This window comes from Ursus americanus, chromosome 16 (assembly GCF_024610735.1).
Source record: "Ursus americanus isolate L20-20 chromosome 16, mUrsAme1.1.p, whole genome shotgun sequence".
Lineage (NCBI taxonomy): Eukaryota > Metazoa > Chordata > Mammalia > Carnivora > Ursidae > Ursus > Ursus americanus.
Window position 1 is genome coordinate 1,181,856 of NC_142142.1, and position 25,394 is coordinate 1,207,249.

The 25,394-nt window shown below is 38.6% G+C and overlaps 1 protein-coding gene across 1 annotated transcript in view; it reads right to left on the minus strand.

Moving 5' to 3' along the window:
- Positions 1-18,904, minus strand: part of IPO7 (importin 7) — a 52,197-nt gene extending 33,293 nt beyond the window's left edge. The window contains exons 1-2 of the mRNA XM_087868048.1: positions 18,653-18,904; positions 2,966-3,047 (exon numbers count right to left, since the gene is read on the minus strand). Coding sequence (XP_087724174.1) covers positions 2,966-3,047; positions 18,653-18,736 — 166 coding nt within the window. The 5' untranslated portion in view covers positions 18,737-18,904. The remainder of the gene's footprint in view (positions 1-2,965; positions 3,048-18,652) is intronic.
- Positions 18,905-25,394: the final 6,490 nt, after the last annotated feature.

Sequence of the window (25,394 nt, forward strand, 5' to 3'; positions counted from 1 at the left end):
CTGACTAAGACTTGTGCACAAAAGCTGTTATTTTTATCATAGAAAAATTACAGCATAAAAATTTTTAGTCTATAAATTTAAGCATGTCACTAATATAACACAATCACACTCCTTCAAATTCATGTTATTTTATGGGAGATTGTGGTGTGTTCAAAAATTACAGATTACTATTTTCTGTTAGCTATCACACTGCTATCTTGAACACTGCTAGTTAACACAGTATGAACTAGATTGCTAACAATGTTTTTTATCCAGTCCTCTACCCCCAAATGAGAAGGAGAACCCTCAACCACAAATGTATATGATGTACAGGAAATGGAAATTATTCAAAATTAATCAATTACTAAATTCTACAAAACACCAGCCCTTCTCTGATTAGTAATTAACTCTTACCTGGAATATTACACCTATATGAATAAGGATAACTGATATATCTATGATTTTTATATTCTACTTTGCTCTATCTCAGGAATTAAAATAATACTCCACCTTACAGTATTTCAAAAAAGATTGACTACACGTTAAAATACCCTTCAACAAAAGTTTTAAGAAAAACTACCTCTACAGTAAAGAACACTGACTCAGTGTATGTAACATATTTTAAATTAGTACTATTTCCAGAATTTTGATTCTTTAGCTCCAAAACAGAAAAGATTAAAATTAAGCCTTGATACAGTCCTAAGTCCTCTGCATTGAGACTCTTGAGTATTTCCTTCTATAGTAATGCATAAAAGAATGGGTATATATTTTTATTTGTATAATTATGATTCAGTATTTTCAGTTGTTTGGTCTACAAAACACATTAACAAGTGAGAACTGCACTGTAAGAATATTGTGATTCATATTCTATTCCATCCAGGATGCTTGGACTCTGCTACAAAGACCGAATGCCTCTCTCAAGTCTAGCAGATGAAATCACCATATGCCATACACTAAAGAGCATCATTCAATTATTAAAATAATATAATTTTTAGTAATGGTTGGATTTTAAAATTTTTGACTAATTCCACAGTTTGGCTGCTTCTGGTTTTGCACATACTAACCATACAACTTTCTAGTACAATTTAATTTTGCTAATGCACATAATCAAGCCTCAAAATGTTAAGGTCCCTCCTAAATGCCACTTTCAACATCTTAGTAAAAATTGGAGATTTAAAGGCAAAGATTCTTTTTAGTTTCAGAGGTAGAATCTAGTGACTCATCAGTTGTAAATAACACCCAGTGCTCATTACATCAAGAGCCCTCCTTAATGCCCATCACCCAATTATCCCTTCCCCTCATGCACCTCCCTCCAGCAACCCTCAGTTTGTTCTTAGAGTTCAGTGCCTCTTATGGTTTGCCTCCCTCTCAATTTTCATCTTATTTTTCCTTCCCTTCCTCAATGTTCATCTGTCTTGTTTTTTAAATTCCACATATGAGTGAAATCATGTGGTATTTGTCTCTTTGAGGCGAAGATTCTTATCTACAAAATTACCAAATGGGAAAATGCCAACTTCATTAGTAAAAGAGATATGACAGTTAAAATAATAAAAGCAACTTTTTTCTACTTAATTAGAAAAGAAAAAAAAAAAAAGATTTACTGCTGACCAGTGTCCAGTGAAATTACTATATTTTATAGGCCCAAAAAATATTCCAATATTGTGCTACTTATTTATATACCAGTATCTTGAAAAATAATAAACTTACATGCATTCATTTATTTACAGAGTACATTTGGTGTGTCAGGCAATATTTTAGGTACTGTGAATACAACTGTTAATGAAACAAATCTAAGATTAAATGCTAACAATTGGGAAATGGTTCACTTCATATATGCCATATATGGTATTTAATCACTGAAATTTTAATACTAACACTATGTAAAGAAAAGGGATGAACTTACTACACATTAAATGAAAAAAAAATTTTTTAACAAAATTGATGTAGGGAAAAAGAACAGCAAGAAATAATACCAGAACATAACTGGTTTTTCTAGAATGGTGAAATTATTACTACTTTATATTTCCTATAACAAAATTAATACACCTGCAAATAAATTAAGTAACAGGACACTAAGGATATGAATTCCATTATTTTGCAGACCAACAGATAATATCAGAAGTAACCCACCACATTTTCACAGACCATTTGGTAGTGAGAGAATTGCTCAATATCTTGTTGAAACTGGAACTAAGAAATACAGTAGTTCCCCACTCATGCACTGTTTCACTTTTCGTGGTTTCAGTTACCCGTGGTCACCCACAGTCAGGAAGCAGATGATCTTTTCTGACCTATGATCAGAGGTCAACAGTAGCCTAGCACCATGTCAAAATGCCTACATCATTTACCTCACCCTCATCTCATTACACAGGCATTTGATCTTCATATCATCGCAAGGGTGAGTACAGTAAAATATTTTAAGAGAGACCATGTTCACATACCTCTTATTACAGTATAGTTATACTTGTTCTAATTTATTATTAATTACTGTGGTTAAACTCTTACTTGCCTAATTTACAAATTAAATTTCATCTTAAGTATGTATGTATACGAAAAAACATAGTATATATAGCATGGTACTATGCACAGTTTCAGGCATCCACTGAGGGTCTTAAAATCTATCAGTCATGGATGGGGGAGACTACTGTAGTACTTTTTAAATGGTTAAAAACAGTGAATGCACAAGCTGTAAGGAGCAACTGCACAGGGGTTTGTATCTTAGAATCATCCACTGGGCAGGGAAACAGAGAACACACAGAATTTTTTAATAATCCCTATCAATTTCTCTTTTCAACGAAATACCACATTCCTTTAACTCTGCCACCAATAACAAAGCACTAGCTATCTGTAGTAAACACATGAGGGCAAATGGATTTTCAGGGAAGAAAATCACTGAAGGGCCACCCCAACATACCTTTGCTATTCAACTATGAACCTTTTAAATAACTGATTTACATAAACCCAAGAAAAGAATTCAGTAACTTGCCTGCCTGTCTCACAGGTAAATCCAGTTGTTCCGACATAGTAATCTGAAGCAGTGTTGAAACAAAATTCAGAGACTTGTGTGCCTACAAACAAAAAAAATAGGTTTTAAATTTCTGCAAATAAATATTCTCAGTACTCTGTTCCACTGTTTGACTGGCACAAAAGGCTATCCACCCTCAAGTTGGTCCCAGCCTTATTTCCCATCACTCACCAACAATGAAATAAAAAAAAAAAAAAATTAATAACCTAACTTCTAAAATACTTTGCATGTTTGCATTTGCCTTCATACTGCTCCACTTCCCATTTATCCCAACTAGCATTCTTAACCTACACCAACAGCTCAAGAACAATATCCTCTTTAATACCCATTTAGCCCCAATTTAGTAATAATTTCTCCATAGAGATGTTCTACCAAGTGACCTAACAAACTAAATCAGTAAAAATTAATAGCCTGGGAAGTGGTTTCCAAGGTGCTAATAATGTTTTATTTCTGAATATGGCTATTTTACCAAAGGGTGTTCAGTTTGTGAAAATCAATCAACTGTACCCTTACAATGACTATTCTGTATGTATGTTACATTTAAATAGAAAATTCAAAATCAATAGCTTTGAACATACAATAAAAGTAGGATACAAACTATATGATAATACATTTATATGAAATTCCCATGCAGCATATACAGAAAATAATGAAATATACCCAAAATGTTAATATAGTTATCTCTTGGGCGGTGGGATTATAAAGGAGCTATTCTTCACACATTTTCTACTTTCCAGTTTATACTACAGACCCCAGACACTTTCATTAACAGTATAAAAAAGTTACTTAATGATTCCTAAATTTGTCATATTTGCTTCTGGTTTTTTTAAAAAAACAACTGTGTCCCTTCTTGAATGCTTTCACAGTTGCATTTCCTCTCCCCCAATACCACTACCATCTATGTCATCTCGTCCTTTCAGCCCAAGTTTAAGTATTTTTTCTGCACAAGTTCACATGGACAATAGTTTATTTTAGTTTCTTCTTTTTTTTTTTTTTTAAGATTTTATTTATTTATTCGACAGGACAGAGACAGCCAGCGAGAGAGGGAACACAAGCAGGGGGAGTGGGAGAGGAAGAAGCAGGCCCCTATTTTAGTTTCTTCTTTACAGACTTCCTCTCACACCAAATATTCCATACGTTCTTAGAAACAGAAAAATTTCCTTTCGTATATAAAAAATTTCTTCTACATCAGAACCTGGAATTCTGTTACCCCAAAAATTATTTAAATGTTCCTGGTACATGACACCATGCCAGGAGCTGAGAATAGAAGGTTGAAACCAGGGGCGCCTGGGTGGCACAGCGGTTGAGCGTCTGCCTTGGGCTCAGGGCGTGATCCCGGCGTTATGGGATCGAGCCCCACATCAGGCTCCTCTGCTATGAGCCTGCTTCTTCCTCTCCCACTCCCCCTGCTTGTGTTCCCTCTCTTGCTGGCTGTCTCTATCTCTGTCAAATGAATAAATAAAATCTTAAAAAAAAAAAAAAAGGTTGAAACCAAACAATAAGGTTCCATGACCTCATGGAAACTTAAGAGTTTAATGTAAAGGATAGTGAAGATAATCAAACAAGTAATTACAATAAAGTACAGTAGAAGAGGTAGAGACACCATGGGAGAATCAAAAGGAGAATCTTCTAACCTAGAAATAACACTTAAATTTAAGACCTGAATGGGAGTAGTTAAGTGGATCGAAGGCAGGTATTTGCCTTTTCTGGTATTCTAAACACAATTAACCACTATCACTTTCTTGAAACATCCTTCCAACTGCACAATTCACAGACCACTTTTCCTTCTCAGATTCCTTTGCTGGTTTCTTAGCCTATTTAAATTATAACTGCTCAGTCAGAGGTCATCTTTTACACTCCCCAGCTGATTTCATCCAACCGGGATCTTTAAATACTATTTGCCAGATACATTACTTCCAGTTCACGTCACTCTTAGGAGACCTATTTTAACATCCCTACCTTCACAGGCTTCTCAAATTTATTATGTTCAAAGTATCTTCTCCCCTAAAACTTAGGTTTCTACTTTCTTATACCACTTCTCCCCACCTTTTTCATCACTATCCTCACTTACGTTTAATACCTGAATGACATCTTTAATACTTCCCTCTTTTTTACCCCAATTCAATGTGTCAAGACCTGTCAATTCTATAACCAAAATACTTATATAATATACCCACTTTCTCCATTCCCACTAACATCAATCTAGCCCAAATGACTATTATCTTTCTTAATGTAAGTATTCCCTACCCCCACCATTCTCCATTTAGCAGCCAAAGGTCTTCAAAATTGTAAACCAATCCCCTTAAAAAAAAAAAAACAACTTTTAAAAGCTTCAAAAAAAAAAGATTTTATTTGTTTGTCAGAGAGAGAGAGTGAGAGCACACAAAGCAGGGGGAGCTGCAGACAGAGGAAGAAGCAGGCTCCCCGCTGAGCAAGGAGCCCTATGTGGGACTTGATCCCAGGATCCTGGGATCATAACCTGAGCTGAAGGCAGATGCTTAACTGACTGAGCGACCCACGCGTCCCGATAGCTTTCTACACTACTTCCCAAAGGCTATATAAGGAAGGGCCTGTATTAGTTTGCCCGTGCCTATTTCATCAGTCTCATTTAAAGAAACTTTCTTGCTTCCTACTGTCCCACCTTACCAGCCACCTTTAAGTTCTTTCAACAACAAACATGATTACTCCACAGTCCATGCTGTGACTGTCTACCTATAACACTCTTCTCTCCAGTGCTCCACCAGAGTTAACTGATTCACAGCTTCACATTCTTTGAGTCTCCACTTAATTAAACATTTAGAGAAGGCTTTCCTGACTGATCATTCAAGCTAAAGGAGAGCTCCCTATTACGCTCATAATCTCCAGGGTTTTTTTCCCCATAACATTTATTACATATTTGTAATTATTATATTTATAGACTGGTTTATGTCTGCCTCTTCTGTTAATTAGATTTTAAGCTTCACTGATAGGAACTATACTATTTGTATACCCAGTTCCTCGTGATGCTAGGTATTTAAGGTATTCAACAAATTTATTAAATGAAGAACTGAAATGAGTCAACAAAAAAATGCCTTGGAAGCAGCAGTGATCACCTAGGAGTAGTGTAGTATAAAAGAGTATTTGTATTAAAGGGAGAGACAGATGAGCCCACAAAGGACACTACTATCCACACTACTAGTATGGCACTTTTTAGGCCATTTATATTATAGTATATATCTTATCTCCTGCATCAAATTATGAATCCCTGGAATGGACAGCAAAAATCAGACAAGTGATAAATACAAGTGATGTTACTTTCGACATTTTTAACTCTTGAGCAAGTTGCTTCAGTAAACCTAACATTTAATTACAAAATTAGTTTAACAAAATCTGCTTCATAGGATGGCTATAAGGAGTAAGTGAAAGAGGCACCTGGATGGCTCAGTCGGTTGAGCATCTGCTGTGGCTCGGGTCATGATCCCAAGGTCCTGGGATGGAGCCCAATGTTGGGCTCCCTGCTCAGTGGGGAGTCTGTTTCTCCCTCTCCTTCTGCCCCTCCCCCCAGCTTGTGCTCTCTAGCTCTCACTGGCTCTCTCTCTCAAATAAATAAATAAAATCTTAAAAAATATAGGAGTGAAATATATAAAATATTATAGTAAATGTCCAGATATAACAAATGTTATGTTGGGGCGCCTGGGTGGCACAGCGGTTAAGCGTCTGCCTTCGGCTCAGGGCGTGGTCCCGCCGTTCTGGGATCGAGCCCCACGTCAGGCTCCTCCACTGGGAGCCTGCTTCTTCCTCTCCCACTCCCCCTGCTTGTGTTCCCTCTCTCACTGGCTGTGTCTCTCTCTGTCGAATGAATAAATAAAATCTTAAAAAAAAAAACAAATGTTATGTTGTTTTTATCTCCATACACAGTAGAATCTCATCTTTCTCAGAGTATGTTCTAAAGTACGTAGGACATAAACTGAATATTGCCAAATGGTTCTTTAGTTCTTTAAATCTCCTATAAAATACAACATTTGTGTTTTTTGTATATACAGTGTTCTCTCAAGGTCCCAGTACCACAGTTTTTCCTTCTGAGTTGAAAAGAACTGCTTTCTATGATTGGAACCACAAATGAAGTTGTTGGATTATGTTTAGGGGTCATGTTAAAATAACAAAAACCAGGGGCGCCCGGGTGGCGCAGTCGTTAAGCGTCTGCCTTCAGCTCAGGGCGTGATCCCGGCGTTCCGGGATCGAGTCCCACATCGAGCTCCACATCGAGCTCCTCCGCTGGGAGCCTGCTTCTTCCTCTCCCACTCCCCCCTGCTGTGTTCCCTCTCTCGCTGGCTGTCTCTCTGTCAAATAAATAAATAAAATCTTTAAAAAAAACAAAAACAAAAACCACCACAACCACCGTTTTTGTTGGCTAGCCACATATATAGCCACAAATGAGTTAAAAATGAGCATGTGCCACTAACTATATCTTCCTACAAGCACAAAGGTACTCCATGAATATTACATTAACAAAGGACCTTTTTCAATTTCTAACTTAAGGTTTAAAATAAAAAATAAAACCCCAGGGGCACCTGGGTGGCTCAGTCAGTTAAGCATCTGCCTCTGGCTCAAGTCAGGATCTCAGGATCCTGGGATCCAGCCCTATGTCAGGCTCCCTGCTCAGTGGGAGTCTGGTTCTCCCTCCCCGCCCCATGCTCTCTCCCCTTCTCCAATAAATAAATCAAATTTTTTAAAAAATAAATAAATAAAATCCCAATAGTACTTGAAGGAAACCACGGTAAATATTTTTATCATCTTGTTGGAAAAAAACCTAAGCATGACACCAAAGACTGAAAGCCATAAAATAGTTTTTTGTCTCAAGTAGATAAAGTAAAAATTGTAAATGCTCCACACCCCATCAGTATAAAGTGTTAAAAAAAAAAAAAAGGAAAATATCTGCAACATCTGAGGAAGAGTTAAAATCACCCCAAAACAAAAATTAGCAAATACATGCAGGCAAATTACAAAACAATCAGTACAAGCAGATAGTCCTACCCGAAAACAATGTACGCAATACATCAAAGTGCTAGTGAGGATGTGAAAACTATGGAACTCATACACAGTGCTGGAAGATGCATAAAACTGAACAACCATATTGGAAAACTGGCATTTTCAAATATGCACCTACCTTACAACCTAGCAATTTCAGCTTTATATATGTAAGAAAAGTGCTTGTGTCCACAGTAATACCTGTCCACTGACAAGTGAATGTATAAATAAACTGTGGTACAATTCACACAGTGAAATACTATACAATAACTTAAAAAAAATAAAGCCTAACTATGGAATCAAGCAATAATATGGATTTCAAAAACATGTTAAGAAGCTAGACTACTTGGCTACATACCATGTGATCCTATATATATGAAGTTCAAAGACAGGCAAATCTATCTCATCTATAGTTAACAGAAGTCAGAATAACAGTAACCTGAAGGAGGAAAGGTATTAATTGGGAAGAGTCTCATGGGAAAGTTCTAAGCCAATAGAGATGTTATATAAATTTTCATCTGGGGCACCTGGGTGGCTCAGTCAGTTAAGCGTATGCCTTTGGCTCGGGTCATGGTCCTGGGGTCCTGGGATCGAGTGCTGCCTTGGGCTCCCTGCTCCGGGGTGGGGGGGGGGGTCTGCTTCTCCCTCTGCCCTTCCTCCCACTCGTTCTCTCAATCTCTCTCTAATAAATAAAAATCTTAAAAAAAATTTTTATCTGGATAATGGTACCTAGGTAAAAATGGACTGAGCTGTACGTATATTTGAGCTTCATATCATATGTAAATTATCCCTCAATTAAAAAAAAAAATCAACAAGACTACTTTTACCTGAACATTAACAGCAGCATTATTCATAATAGCCCAAAAGTGGAAACAACCCACCAAGTGCACCAACCGACGACTGGATAAGCAAAATGTGGCATATCCATACACACGATGAAATATTATTTTGTAGTAAAAAGAATGAAGTACTGATAGATGCTACAACATGTGTGAACCTTAAAAATACACTATGTGAAAGAAGCCAGTACTCAAGGACTGGGGATGTGCAGAGGGCAGAGAGGGGGACTGCTAACAGGTATGGGGTTTCTTTTTGGGGTGATGAAAATGTTCTAAAGTTTGTGGTGATAGCCGCATAACTGAATATACTAAAAACCACTGAATTGGAGGGAGCACCAGTGAGTTAAACATCTGCCTTTGGCTCAAGGTCATGATCCCAGGGTCCCAGGATGGAGAACCACATCAGGCTCCCTCCTCAGCAGGGACTCTGCTTCTCCCTCTGCCCCTGCCCCCAGCTTGTGCACCCAGGCTCTCATGCTCTCTCTCAAATAAATACAATCTTTTTTTGTATTATTTTTATTTATTTGACAGCGAGCCAGAGAGAGAGAGCACACAAGCAGCGAGTGGCAGGCAGAGGGAGAGGGAGAAGCAGGCTCCCTGCTGAGCAAGGACGCAGACACAGGACTCATCCCAGGACCCTGGGATCATGACCTGAGCCAAAGGCAGATGTTTAATCGACTGAGTCACCCAGATGCCCAATAAAATCTTAAACAAACAAACAAACAAACAAAACACTAAACTGGATACTTTAAGTGGTTGATTTCAATAAAGTTATAAAAAAAACCCTGAACTATGAAAATAAGTACTTATTTTGCTACTCTTCTAAATCACTTTGCCTTCAAAAATACGCAAGTACAAATTTAAAAAGTGCAACTGAGGAAAAAATGTTACTTTCAGACAGCTGAGCTAGATCAAGGGGTAAGAAAGAAAGGATGTTTCTGACATAAGAAATCATACAAGCAGGGGCGCCTGGGTGGCGCAGTCGTTAAGCGTCTGCCTTTGGCTCAGGGCATGATCCCAGCATTCTGGGATCGAGCCCCACATGAGGCTCCTCCTCCGCTAGGAGCCTGCTTCTTCCTCTCACACTCCCCCTGCTGTGTTCCCTCTCTCACTGGCTGTCTCTCTGTCAAATAAATAAATAAAATCTTAAAAAAAAAGAAAAGAAAAAAGAAATCACACAAGTAAATTCAACCTGGGGTATCTATCTACTTGCCCCATACAAATTTCCATCCAGCTGAAATCCCTAATGCCTTCTATTCTCCCAAAGAAAGTAACAAATGGACATAAAGTAATACTAAATATCAGACATGAGATTCTCAAGAAAATTCTGAGGAAAAGTAGATTAGCAATCACCTAGGCCTGGGATATGAGATTAAACTGTAAGGAGGGATTAGTGCACGTGGGTGGCTCAACCAGTTAAGTGTCTGCCTTCAGCTCAGGTCATGATCCCAGCGTCCTGGGATCAAGTCCCGCATTGGGCTCCCTGCTCAGTGGGGAGCCTGCTTCTCCCTCTCCCTCTGCACCCTGACTCATGCTCTCACTCTCTCTAATAAATAAAAATTAAAAAATAAACTAGAAGGAGGGATCTTACTGGGATAATGAAAATAAATATTACAAAACTAGATTGTGGGGATGCCTGGGTGGCTCAGTGGGTTGGGTTAAGAGTCTGGCTTTGACTCAGGTCATGATCCCAGGGTTCTGGGATCAAGTCCTGCACCCAACTCCTTGCTCAGCAGGGAGCCTGCTTCTCCCTCTGCCTGCTGCTCCCCCTGCATGTACTCTCTCTCTCTCTCCGACAAATAAATAAATAAAACCTTAAAAAATAAAAAACTAAATTGTGGTGCAATTTGCTAGATCTACTAAAAATCACTGAGTTTCACTTAAAACAGGTATATTTTATGGCATGCAAATAAAGTTTTAAAATGAAGAAAAAAAGACCATGAATCGGTACAATTATAAAACAGATCAAATAAAGATACACATTAGCTGTTCAAACAGGAAAACTTATCCTTTTAAGCACTAGGTTATCTCTAATAACTTTATGGCATTCTTGGGTATAGCAAACTATAACATATTTAAAAGAATTTCTATCACATATTAACTATTAAATTTATTATCACGTTGAAAAGACCTTCACGTTTTGGAGTAATTTAAAAGATAAATGTAAGTAAAAATATCTTTAGCATCATCTTTATCACAAAAACTCCTAAAAAACTGAGTAATTATGGTATTATTCCCAACAGTTTGGCAAACACTGACATAGACCTCAAGATGCTATAATAAATCTTTTAGAGTATGAGTTAAGAGTATAAATGTACACTCTAGATGTTGACACTAATTACAGGCCCTTCTTCCAGTTCCTGGTTTCCAGCAATCAGAAAACCAGGAGAAATGAAGCAACAAATGGGTCATTATACATCATTAAGTAGAGCTAAAATTGCTAATACTCAAGTTTAAAGGCTGCTAACCACAACACAAAACTACCTTTCTAGACAACTTCTTACCTTCTCATTATTTGTCATTAACCTAGATAATTCAACATTCACCCTTAATCCATTTCATCAAAATTCTTCAACAGCTACAACTACATCTGCCTTTCCTTTACCTCCACTCCACCTTCCGGTACTTAAAACGTGTCAGACACTACAGAGATAAAAGATCACTGTAAGATAGCTTGGAGTATTACTAATTCTAATTGGACTAACCGGTAAAATTTTGAGTTAGGTCCTAAAGGATTTAAGCCCACAGAGATGGGGAGAAAAGATTTTTTTTAAGGAAAAAGAAGTATGGGATATATTTTTTAAGATTTGCTTTGACTTATTTGTCAGAGAGAGCACAAGCAGGGGCAGTGGCAGGCAGAGGGAGAAGCAGGGTCCCTGCTGAGCAAGGAGCCTGATGTGGGATTTGGTCCCAGGACCCTGGGAACATGACCTGAGTCAAAGGCAGATAGATGCTTAACCGACTGAGCCTCCCAGGCTTCGGTCCGGAAGTATGGGTTATATTAAAAAGATTAGTAAGAGAATGAACGACAACAATGAAAGACAAAAACTAATAGGTAAATTGTGACCACATCAAGATCTAGTATGTGGAACTTTTTTTTTTTTTTTAATTGTTTCACAGCGGCTCTTCATGTCTTCCAGCTTTTCTTTAAATAGCGGTAATACATAAATATTTTTCAATCAAGGAGTTTAAAATAACTTAATTACAAATTACTTTAGTAACCAAAAGAAAAGGCCCACTTTAAATGAAACTCATCATTAATATGCCACTGATAGAAACAAACAATAAGTAAAATAATATATACATCTACTATATCTGAAAAAGAAATTTTCTTATGTTAATCTGGTGTTACCTTTCAGATCTTTAACATGCTTTGTCACTGAATAAATTCCTGTGTAACAGCCAAAGTATCCAGGGACTTTCCCTCTCCCAAATTCAAAACAAAATCTCTACTTAGAAAGATTCCTAATTAAGGAACGTTACCTGCTCAGACCACAGAATATTCTGTCTTCCAAAAATATACATTATATTCTCATAAATATTTTACCGAATTTCTAGACATGCTAAATTGTACTATAAACATGCCATCATTTTGTACTTTTTCAGACCTAACATTTTCATTAATTGAACATTTCATAGGTCCTTTAATAGAACAAAATCAAACTCACCACTTATAAATAAAACATATCACTTATAGCAGTAATTGTAATCATCTGTGAAGATCCTAGAAGTGATTTAGGTAGTTTATGAATTTAAAAGGTAAACACCAAGTATCAAGAAACTTAGCAAAGCTAAGTCCACTTACTTTTCCCTTGTGCCCTACATAAAGCATTTGAGAAAGCATCATTTCTACCTACATAACCATTTTATAGCACATTAAGTTGAGGAACTGAAGGTTTAAAAAGGCTCCTAGGTAATAAGCCTTCTAATTCTACTTAGGGCATTTTTCTTGCTACAAGTATATGAGGGGAAGGAATACTGATGCTGAGATCACATCTGCCTTAAGCAAAGTCAGATTTAATAGCCTCCGTACCCAAAACTTAGACATAGCTTTATTATAACTCCCAACCACATGCATCTGTGATGGCTGTGTTGACTTTGAAACTCCAGAAAGGCAGGAAATCATAAATTTCTTTTTATCAACCACTCAGCTCAGTGCCTATCATAAAGACATTTGCTATTAAATGAACCAAGGGGGCCTGGGTGGTGCAGTTGGTGAAATGCCGACTCTTGGTTTTGGATCAGGTGGTGATCTCAGGGTCATTAGATTGAATCCCGGATCAGGCTCTGCGCTGAGCACCAGTCAATTTAAGAGTCTCTCTCCCTCTGCCCCTCCCTTGCTCTCTGTCTCTTTCTCTAAAATTAAAAAAAAAAAACAAAAAACAGATTGGGAACTGTTATTCAGAATAAACATTTCAAAAAAATTTCCCTGACATTACATTTTATTTATTTATTTTTATTTAAAGATTTTATTTATTTGAGACAGAGAGAGAGCACAAGCAGGGGGAGCGGCAGAGGGAGAGGGAAAAGCATGTGGGGCTTGATCCCAGGACTGTGGGATCACTACCCGAGCTGAAGTCAGACACTTAACCAGCTGAACCACCCAGGCACCCGACATTACATTTTTTTTTTAAATAGCTTATTTATTTATTTGAGAGTGAGAGAGAGAGTGCACAAGTGGGGGTGGAGGAGCAAAAGGACATGAAGAGGAAGAAGCAGACTCCCCACTGAGCAGGGAGCCCCATGCAGGGCTCATAACCTGAGCCGAAGACAGATGCTTAACTGACTGAGCCACCCAGGTGCCTCTCCTGACATTACATTTTGAAAACTTTAGTTCAAACGTAAGCTTCATAAGTGAGAGGACTCTGTCTTGTGTACAGTATCAGATCCCCAGTATAAAGACAGATTTTGCCACATGACAGGCAAATGTTTTGAAAATATCCGAAAACAATCAAGAAACAATTAGCTGTTGAGTGTGCATTCTCAGCAAATACTCCAAGATTAAAAAAAAAAAACCCTTCATCTACAGATTTTATTCCCATTGGAGAAAAGTTCAAAGTCCATGAACTTTTAGAGAAGAGACAGCAATCACCTAGTTCAAATAAAAATAGTTAAAATCTAAGGAAGAATACATAAAACTAGGTGTTAAAAAGGTGAGTTTTCAGTTTACAAAGTATCACAGAAGGTCAGAGTAGGAAAAAATGGCATTTAAGATGGGATTAATGAGATTTGTGAATAGGAAAACTTTTAGTTTTAGGTGGTAAGAGCTTAAGGAGGGGGGGGGGGAGCATGAGCAAAGGTTTGTATAGAAAGGTTTCCCCTGAAGAATACTGGCAGTGAAACACTGGCAGCGAAATCAGGAAGAATGCAGAGACTATTGTCTATTACAATAATCTGCCAAAAACCTTCAGAGATGTCTTAACTTTATCTTATAAATGAAGAAACAAGTATTTCTGAGTGAGTGAGAGTAGGAAGTAGCAGTCTCTGGAAACATAATAAACAATGTTGAATGAATGAATACCAAATATCATATATTTTAGATTTCCTTAAAAAAATTTTTTTTAAAAGATTTTATTTACTTGAGAAAGAGAGTGAGCAAGAGAAAGGGCACAAGCAGGGACAGGAGCAGAGGGAAAGGGAGAAGCAAACTCTCCTGCTGAGCAGGGAGCCCAACACGGGGTTCAATTCCAGGACCCGGGGATCATGACCCAAGCCGAAGGCAGACACTTAACCAAACTGAACCACCCAGGCGCCCCAAAAACCAAAAATTTTAAAACTGTACTTCTAGATATACAGAAGTCAACTGATCTCAAAGTATATAATTTAAATGACAAATGAGATTCCTGCACACACATCAACTTTAAAGACTGAAAGACATTTCGATTACGTAAGTTCTTCTCTTTGCATACAACAAGCATTTACTCAGAGTCCATAGTGTGCCAGGCACTGTGCTTATAATTGTGCCAATTTTCACATTACAATAATCTATCTACTAATGATCTCAGTGTTCAAATAGGCACTTGTATTCCTTCTCCATTACTGCTGATCATTTTCCACTGAAATATACAACTACTATAGTTAGACTGAGACAGGGAATAAAAGGTACGACATGGTAGACGGGTTAATCAATTGGCACTTATGCAGTAATTCAAATAACCTGAAGAGAACTTAGGACGTGCCAAATACCTTCCTGAATTTTTTACATGCATCATTTCACCCAACCCACATGACACTATGACATATATACTATTACTACTTTTATTTTGTACATAAGGAAAATGATGCTTACAAGTTAAATAACTTTCCTAACATCCCCAGCTAGTACAGAAGGCTTCATAGTTACATAAAAAAAGAAAAAATCAAATAACCATGGAGGTTTTCAATTATATTTCCAAGAGAGCTTGTACTTTTTATTGGTCTTCTCCAGTCTTTGAGGCAAAGATTGTTATATGAAGATATTTCAAATTGGGAAATACAATGTGATCAAAAAAATGTAACAGCAATTAGGAAAAAAAAGGATCAAAATTTGTGCCATGCTACAGAGTAAGTCAGTGGGGAATACCAAAGTTAATCTTTTTTTTTTTTTTTTAAAAAGATTTTATTTATTTACTTGAGGGGGGGCAGAAGCACGGGTAGCAGCAGGCAGAGTGAGAGGGAGAAGCAAGCTCCCCGATGAGCAGGGAGCCCGATGCAAGGCTTGATCCCAGGACCCTGGGACCCTGGGACCCTGACCAGAGCTGAAAGCAGACATTTAACCGACTGAGCCACCCAGGCGCCCTAATACTAAAATTTATCTCAAAAATATCTGCCAAAAAGAGTCTTTACTGTGGTCTCTAGCAGTCTAATGGAACTTCCTTATCTATATGTAATATAAAAAATATAAAAATGCTCTAAAAATCCCTGATTTGGGGGTGGTATAACAGAGCTAAAGGCTATATTATTATATGCTATAATTAAGTAAAGCTTAATACTGACAAATCAAAGAATTGCAGTAACAAAAGACAAAAATCCCTTACCTTGTGAAACTCAAAAATTATACTGGTGAGAATAAATAAAATATTTATGATAAACCAGTGCTATAGAGAAAATTAAATGAAGGGAGATATAGAGTGTCTGGAGTGTTGTAGTCAGGGGAACTCGTCAGTGATATGGAGACAGCTGAACGATGACAGAAGTGCGAGATCAAGTCTGGGAGATCACTGAGTAAAAGCGGATCCAAGCAGATGGAACAGTTAAGTGCAATCACTGTGAGGCAAGAGCACTCTGTTTTTAACTATCTGCACTATAATACTTTGATAACATTTACAATTTTTACAGTTAGTGATTACTTCACTTAGCTGAAGAGATTCACTCAAACGTCAATCATCTTTTTCTTTTAACTAAATGAACCAAAATATAATTCAGTTGAATAAAAACAGTACGGAATGATTGCTTCATCCTGTCTTATCCAAAGTGAGAAGAGCCTGATGGAAATAAAATGTTACTTCCTCATTCTTACTACAGTCAAGCTTCTTCATCAAGACTTATCTGGGATCTATTTCCTAAATCAAGGTTCTGCCACAAAAAAAGTCAAAGCAAGTAAGTATTCAAATGGAAGCACTTCATTAAAATGGAATGAAGACTAGAGCTGAGAAAAGTTACCTTAGGAGAATTACTAAAAAATTAAGATGGAATAATTGAAAGAAATTTGCAAAATGTAAATAGCTAACAATCACAAAAATACAGGATAGACCACCAATTTTCTTTAACAGAAAAGCAGCGTTCACTATTCCAGAGTATTCCAAAACCCTAACGGAAGCTTAAGAGTTAAGTAAAAAATGCTATGAATACTATTTTGATTATTCATCTTCTAAAAATCAGCTTGTGAAATATTTATTCCCGGTCTCAATTACAAGATGTCAGTGTATATAACTAGACATTCAATACCTGCTTGAGGAATGAATGAATTTCAAATTTTTCTGTAAGGGAACCAACTCTTTTTTTCAATATTTTTTAAAATTAATAATTACACAAGGCATGTTTAGTCCGAATAATAAAATCATTGTAGAAATCAGTGTAACTAAACTTTCAGGGTGCCTAAACTTACACATGTATTAATACTTCATAAACAAAATAATGTTCATCTTAACCTGTGTCTATCACAAAACAAATCAAAATAAAAAGTGACCCATAACTTCCTCCACAGTTTCATAATGGTTCAAAATGGGAATTTGTTTCAGTGCATTATTTTATACCCAAAAGAAATCTAAACTCCTCCCAAGGTGACTTTGAGCCTAAAAATTTGAGCATGGGGGCTGGGGGGCTGGGGTCTGGCTGGTTCAGTGGGTGGAGCTGGGGCTCATGATCCTGGAATTGTGGGCGGGAGCCCCACGTTGGGTGCAGAGGTTACTTAATCATAAAATCTTTAAAAAAATTTTTTTGAACATCACTCTTGGTATGATCTAATGACGGTCGCACTTATATATACAAGATTTAACTTTTTTATTTTAAAATAATTTTACACTTGATTTGTCTAAACTCTGTGGGTAGTCGTCTTAAAATTTAAGTTCCTTGAGGGCAGAGATCTCTAAAAAGAGCATTGTACATTGAAGATGTCCAATTAGGAATAGTCCTGTGGCTGCTTTTTGTAAAGTCAATATAAATAATGTTTTTAAATGAGTTTCCTACCAGCTAAGAGGAGCATAAAATGAAGTTCTACTTTAAAGAGGGACTTCTTTCTCCGTTTAAAAATAAATGTACACTGAACTTCACTAAAGCTTGCAGACTCAGTGGGATACCAAAAGACAATTATTAACTGGCATAGGAAATTACAGGGGTCCTTTTAAGCCTTTAAAATACTCACTAAAATATAAAAAGTTGCAGAAATTTAGAAACAAATAATGAAACTGAAGATAGTACAATAATATACCCACATATTAAGGCTGTTTATTTTCGGTGGTCCCCCGAAAATAAAGGGGAAAAAGGGAACCAATCCTCCACGAGTTGATAAGGAGCTTGGCACGTTTCAAGGCACCCTGCCCTACACTGTCCCACTCGATCGTCACAGCAACCTTGCGGCCTAATTTTATGAATGGGAGAAACTCAGCATCAAAAGGTTAAGCGACTTGCCCAAGGTCAGTCAAGAAAATGAGTGGTTCGGCTCTACCTAGAAGGGCGCACTTCACCTGACACTTACTAGCACATGCCCGGCCTCCCCGAATGAGGCATCAGCAGAGTCGAACAGTGCATCAGACTGACTGGGGAGCCCACACTACCCTCGTCCTGCCGGAGAGGCGGGGGCTTGCCTCCGAAAGCTTCCTCCAGCCGCTCAGCGCAGGAAGAAAGTTGTGCCGATCGCCGATCAGCCCAGTGAAGTGACAAGCTGACAGGCGCGGCCCCCGAAAGGCCAGCGCTGCATTCCCAGGAGCCCCTCCGAACCCGGCGCCAGCGAGACTGCTCCCGGAAACGTCTGAAAACCCTCCCAGCGAGTCTCGCCCCCTCCTGGGCGCGAGGAACGAGCTGGGAATGAGCCAGAGGGCGGCCGGCCGCCCGAGCCAGCCATGTGTCCAGCCCGTCACGCCCGCCTCGCCTCAGCCGGCTCCTCGTGCCGTGACCGCAGCCAGAGGCCCAGCTCAGGATCCGACGCGAAGGCTGCCTTGGCCGCCACCACCGCCGCCGCAGCCTGAGGCGCCCTGGCGTGGCACTCGCAGTCAGGTCCCCGCCCCACCCCTCCAGCTGGGCCCCTCAGCGACGCCGTCCGCGCCTCTGGCCAGGCCCAGAGGGCTCGGCCTGCCACCGTCAGCCGCCCGCCCGGCGTCCTTACTTCATTGAGCTGGCGCTCCGCGGCCTCACGCAGGGCTGGGTCCATGGTGCCCCGCAGGGCCTCGATAATGGTGTTGGGGTCCATCGCAGCGCGGACTCGGTCAAACCCGGGGCTCGGGTGCTACTGGGCCAGGAATAGCGCCGCTCACTGCGCACATGGACCCGCCGCGCTCCGCAGCGGCAACCGGCGCGAAAGGAAAGAGAAGCGCCAAGGCCCCGGATAGAACCTCTTCTCCTCGGCGTGGAGGCGGGAGATGCTCCAGCCACTTCCTGTCGGCGCGCGCGCGGGGCACCTTGGGAGATGTAGTCCGCGAGAGCATTCCGCAGCCCACGTGGCCGTGAACTGTCGCTCCTACAGACAAGTCTTGCTTTTCAGAAAGGGAAAATGTTCAAACAGCGCAGAAAAAATTTAAAACAATCAAACGCAAAAATTTCCCATAGTAATATACCTATGGTGACCGTGAGGTGAATCTGATGCCATGTGTGATGCGATCCATTGCTAGCAGCTTTGTAATTGAAGATAATCTTTTGAAAAGCAGTTTGGGATGTGTTTCTAAATACCAGAAAAATGTTCATAATCTTTGTCCCAAGAATTCCCATTCATGAGACTGTACCCTCAGGAAATGACACAAAAGATTAAGTGAGCTTTACGTGTGAAAGGTATTATAACATTACATATTTATGATTACCAAATACTAAAAATAGGGTTTTTATTGAGTATCCAAATTTTGGTAGGAACTTTATATAAATCACCTGTAAATGCAGAATAAGACATAATCCCTATTAGAATCCCACCTTCTTTAAAACAGTTAAAGAAACAGTTTCAGAAAGGTTAAATAAGTAGCCCAAGTTCACTTGGTAAGAAGTTAACCTAGGATTTCAAATCCTAGATTGTTCCTGTTTTGGAAGTTCTCATTCTCTTCACTCAATCACTCTGCCTTTCAAGAGAAATGTCCATATGGGGATTGTTAAGCAAATTAAAAGAATTCAATCAAATATTTCACAGCCATTAAAAATGACAATATTATATACATTGTAACAACACAAAAACAGTTATGTGAGGCTATGGCTTTGTAAAATGGACAAAAACTGGGAAACAAAGCGGGCAAATGAAATCAATTGATTTTCTAGGATGGTGAGATTTTGAGTAATTTCCTTTTATATTTGTTACCCTTGTAATAAAGTTATGTAAACATATTTACTTAAAATGAATCATAAGTCTTCAAATGCAACTTGTTAAAAGATCACTTATTGTTTTCAGTTTGCAGAAAGGAGAAAGGGGGGCACGAAGGTCTTTCCCTGGAATAGTGGACTTTGCAATATTAATATCTCTTATATGCCAACCATTGTGCCTGGAAGTGATAATTTCAATATAATTTAAATATATCAAATTTAAATATAATTTAAGCGATAATTTAAATTTATTAAATTTAAATCTAATTTAAATATAATTATTCCTAATTTAAAAAAGAAGAATCCAAGGCTCACATGAGCTACTTAAATTGTAAAAGATCATAAAATTTCCATAATACAACCTGTTGTTAGCTCTATTAGTGTACTGATACAATCTGTTTAATAATTTCCTCTCCCTAAGGCTTCTGACTGGCTTAGTAGCAAGAACATGCAACTCTTGATCTTGGTGTCATGAACTATTGATCTTGGGGTCCTGAGTTCAGGCCCCACATTGAGTCAACACCTAGAGATTACTTAAAAAATAAATAAACTTAAAAAAAAAAAAAAAGGAATTTCCTCTCCCTACCCATCCCTCAATTGTGAGAGCCTTAAAAAAAATTAAGGATTATGTTTTATTCACTTTTGTATCCTTATGTTCTACCTGGAAGCTTAAATGTCTGCTAAGAGTTCAATAAATATTTTAGAGAATAAATGAAGAAAGGAATGAACGACCTATTAATGACTTGGTGGCTGAGCCAGAATTGAAACCTCAATCTTCATGATTCCAAAGGCAGTCCTCTTTGCACTAGTATGTATCTATATTAAATTCCAGAATTGACTTGTACATTATGAAATTGTGACAATTATAGCATAGCACAATGTATGTAAAAGACCTGATACATAAAAGTTACCCCGGAAGTGTTAATTCCCTTTCCCTGAAACTGAAAGGGAGAAGTGTGGTGGAAAATGGGGTTTATAAGCTACAGTACTGGGAACTGAGAACCAGCAAGTTTTGCAGAGCTAAAGCTGAAGTGGGGCCTATGTCTCACGCTTCAGAGAGAATAGAGCTCATAGGATGCTAGATACCATCTGGGGAGCCAGAGTTCCTTTATCCACACAAGGAGCTTGGCTCCAGGACCCTTCAGAAGCTTAGCTGCGTGTGATTAGTACACCCAACTTATTTGTAGGTTTATTATTTTTTGTCAAGCCGATGACACAGAGAATGTGACTATACGACTGGAAATTTAGGTGTGAGCTCCTCCAGGGCAGGGACCATGTCCATCTCTTTGTGGCAAACACAGAAATGAACATGTGCTCAATAAATAAATGTGTGAAGATTAAAGAAAAAAAGTGCTACGTTAGGCCAGTGTAAACATAAACATATAAACTTTTTATCTCATTGCTCAATTCCAATTCCTAGTACCTCTAGAGCCAATATAGATATAATGCCTTCTTGGGCAAGATTAGTCCGAGGAATTCAGAAAAGTATAAAGTGCAAGGTTTCAGAGCTGACTTTGAGCTAGAATGGAATTGGACAAAAATAGAGATACGGAACAATGCACGGGTGACTCAGTTGACTAATCTTCTAAATGATGGTTCTCATGTTCAAACACAAAACATGTCTTCTGCAGATATGAAAGAAAAGGGGGGTTCAGGGAATGACCATACAGCTACAATATAAAGGAAGAAAAAGAATCAATTTTCCCTTTACAAACCTCCATTGGAGGCTGTTGTGGGTGAACACCAGCGATAAGGCCTCGACGATAAACACCTAGCACCCAAAAGTATCTTAAGACCTAGACTGATCTGTCTGAGGTGACTGGATTTTGCCAAGACATTCCATAATCACTGAAGCCCCACATTCAATACATCCTATGTTAGGCCTATTTCAGATATCCAAAACATTTTAGACAAAATTTTTATGAAATCTAGTGTTTTCAATAATGGTAATCATTACACTTGTAGCTAATGAAATTCATTTTTATACCTTGGCAAGATTTTTACCCTAAACAATTCAAAATGTAGGGGTTAGGGGTGCCTGGCTGGCTCAGTCGGCAGGTAGAGCGTGATACTCTTGATCTTGGGGTCGTGAGTTCAAGCCTGACATTGGGGGTAGAGTTTACTTTAAAAATAAATAAATAAACTAAGCTTTCTTGTGCAATATCCTTTCCCGGGTGTCTGCTCACTCCTGGGACCACAATGGGGGAAAAATGGGGGTTAAAGAAAAGACAAGGAAGCTAAAAAAGAAAGAGTGATTGATTATGTTCTGAGGCCTGTGCAAACTACGCTGCCTTGGGTAAAACTTTTGTCTCACTGGCACTCATTTTTTGTTTCCACCTGTAAAATGAGTAAATAATCCTACCTAGGCTCCCAAAATTATTCTGAGAATCAAATGAGGTTGGGAAGTGCTTTGTAATTATAAAGCTCAGAACAAAAGTAAATTGTTATTGGTATTTTAAGGGAAGGGCTGAGAAGAAAGGAAAGTCAGAGGGCAAGGAAGGAGAGTTACGGAAGGTGACGAAATGAGGACTTTCTACAGAGCATCCTTCCTAACAGCTATAATTCTGCACGTTCAGCAGCTTGGTATAAATGTGTGTAAAGCTTAGTATGTGCAAGAAAAGGTAAAAGACAATCTCATACCGAAATTGTCAAATGAAGACCATTCTTTATTGCATTTCTTTTAAGTACACTGACTTACACAAAATTGGAGTTCATGCCCTAAACCATATAAGCAAATTTAAAGATCAACTTCATCAACATATAATTTACATACAATTCAGTGAGTGTTCTCAAAGTTATACACTCAGGTCACACTAGCACAACCAACATACAGGTGATCTCCATCAGCCCTTCCCGGTTAAACCTTAGGTGTTCGGCTCCGTGCCACGTACACCCACTGATGTGCTTTCTGTCACTATCAATTAGATTTGCCTTTCCTACTGTTTCCTATAAATGGAGTCATGCAGTAAGTACTTTTGTGTCTGGTTTTTATTTCCATTATGTTGAGGGTATCAGTAGTTCCCTCCTTGTTGCTAAATGGCAGTCTGTTACCTGATGTACAACAATTTTCCATGTATCTGTTGGTGGACATTCGGGTCATTTATAGTTTTTCACTATTGTGAATTAAGCCGATATGTACATTCATGTACAAATCTGAATGTGGATATATGTTTTCATTTCTCTGGTAAATAGCTAAGAATGGAATGGTTGGTTTGTATTGTAAGCGTATATGTAACTTTATAAGAAACTGCCGAATCACTTCTCAAATTGGTTGTACAATTTTACATTCCCACCAGCAATTTATAGGCATTCCATTGTCCACATCTCCAACAACAGTTTGAATGCTCAGTCTTTTAAAGTGTATATAATAGAGTGGATGTGTAGTGGTTATGTCATTATGCACATTATGCACTGTATGCATTTCTCTGATGATTAATAATATTGAGCATCTTTTCATATGCTATTAACTATTTGTATCATCTTTGGAAAGTGTTTCACCCATTTTTTAAATTGGGTTGTTGCCTTACTTCTCTTGAGTTGTAAGATACTCTGTCTTTTTTTTGGGGGGTGCACAATATTTTTGGTCAGATTTCTGTATTGTGAATATCTTCTTTTAATCTGTGTCTTTTCATTTTCTTAATTTATCTTTCAAAAAGCAGTTTCCCATTTTGATAAAGGCTAATTCATCTATTGTTTCTTCTGTAATCGCACCTTTTGTTTTCTATATAAGAAATCTTTCCCACCTCAAGATTGTAAAGATTTTCTCCTACGCGGGTGCTGGGTGGCTCATTTGGTTAAGAGTCCACCTTTGGCTCAGGTCATGATCTCAGGGCCCTGGGATGGAGCCCCATGTCAGGGTCCCTGCTCCTCAGGGAGCCTGCTTCTCCCTCTCCCTCTGCCTGCTACCCCCCTGCTGTGCGTGCGTGCTCTCTCATGCCTTCTCTCTCTCTGTCAAATTAAAAAAAAAAATCTTAAAAAAAAAAGAAAAAAAGATTTTCTACTATGTTTTCTTCTAGAAATTTTATAGTTTTAGCATTTATATCAATAGTGGTAAAATGATAAAATTATATAAGTGGAGAACAAATTGGTGGTTATCAAGGGTTAGAGATGGTAATGGAGAAGGGGGAAAAGAAGTTGGGTAACTAGGGGCGCCTGGGTGGCACAGCTGTTAAGCGTCTGCCTTCAGCTCAGGGCGTGATCCCGGCGTTATGGGATCGAGCCCCACATCAGGCTCCTCTGCTATGAGCCTGCTTCTTCCTCTCCCACTCCCCCTGCTTGTGTTCCCTCTCTCGCTGGCTGTCTCTCTCTCTCTGTCAAATAAATAAATAAATAATCTTTAAAAAAAAAAGTTGGGTAACTATAAAGGGAGTAGCACAATGGAGATGTGGTGATAAAAATATCCTGATTGCAGTGGTGGTTACACAAATCTACTCAGGTGATAATGTGACATAGAACGACGCACGTACATCACTGTCCTGGTTTTAATATTGTGCTACTTAGGATATAACAGGGAAACTGAGTGTAGGGTACACAGGATTTTTCTGCACTATTTTTTAATTAATGAACAGAGTTATATTAGTTTCAGGTGTACAATACAGCGATGCAACATTATGTAGTTGATAATTATGATAATGTAGTTCTGTACATTATCAGGTGCTCATCACAATAAGTGTACTCTTAATCCCCTTCACCTATTTCACCCATTCCCCACTGCCCCGCCCACTTCCAATCTGGTAACCACCAGCTTGTTCTCTAAATTGAAGAGTCTGCTTTTTTGTCTCCTTTTTTCTTTGTTCATTTGTTCTGTTTCTTAAATTCCACCAATGAGCAAAATCCTGTTATTTGTCTTTCTCTGACGGACTTATCTCACTTAGCATTATACCCCCAGATCCATCCACACTGTTGCAAAGGGCAATAGTGCTCACCTCTTTTTCACGGCTGAGTACAGTTCCTTTGAGATATATTTATGTACACATCTTCTTTTTTTTTTTTTAAGATTTTATTTATTTATTCAACAGAGATAGAGACAGCCAGCGAGAGAGGGAACACAAGCAGGGGGAGTGGGAGAGGAAGAAGCAGGCTCATAGCGGAGGAGCCTGATGTGGGGCTTGATCCCATAACGCCAGGATCACGCCCTGAGCCGAAGGCAGACGCTTAACCGCTGTGCCACCCAGGCGCCCCTATGTACACATCTTCTTTATCCATTCATCTATCAGCAAACACTTGGGTTGCTTCCCTATCTTGGCTATTGTAAATAATGCTGCAATAAACACAGGGGTGTAGGGACACCTGGGTGGCTCAGTCATTTAAGCATCTGACTTCGGCTCAGGTCATGATCCCAGGGTCTTGGGATCAAGTCTTGCCTTGGGCTCCTTGCTCAGGGAGGAGCCTGCTTCTCCCTCTGCCTGCTGCTCTCCCTGCTTGTGCTCTCTCTCTCTCTCTGACAAATACATAAATAAATAAATCTTTAAAAAACAAAATAAAAACAAGATAACAAAAAAATAGGGGTGCATATATCTTTTAAAATTAGTGTTCTCAGGATGCCTGGGTGGTTCAGTCAGTTAAGTGTC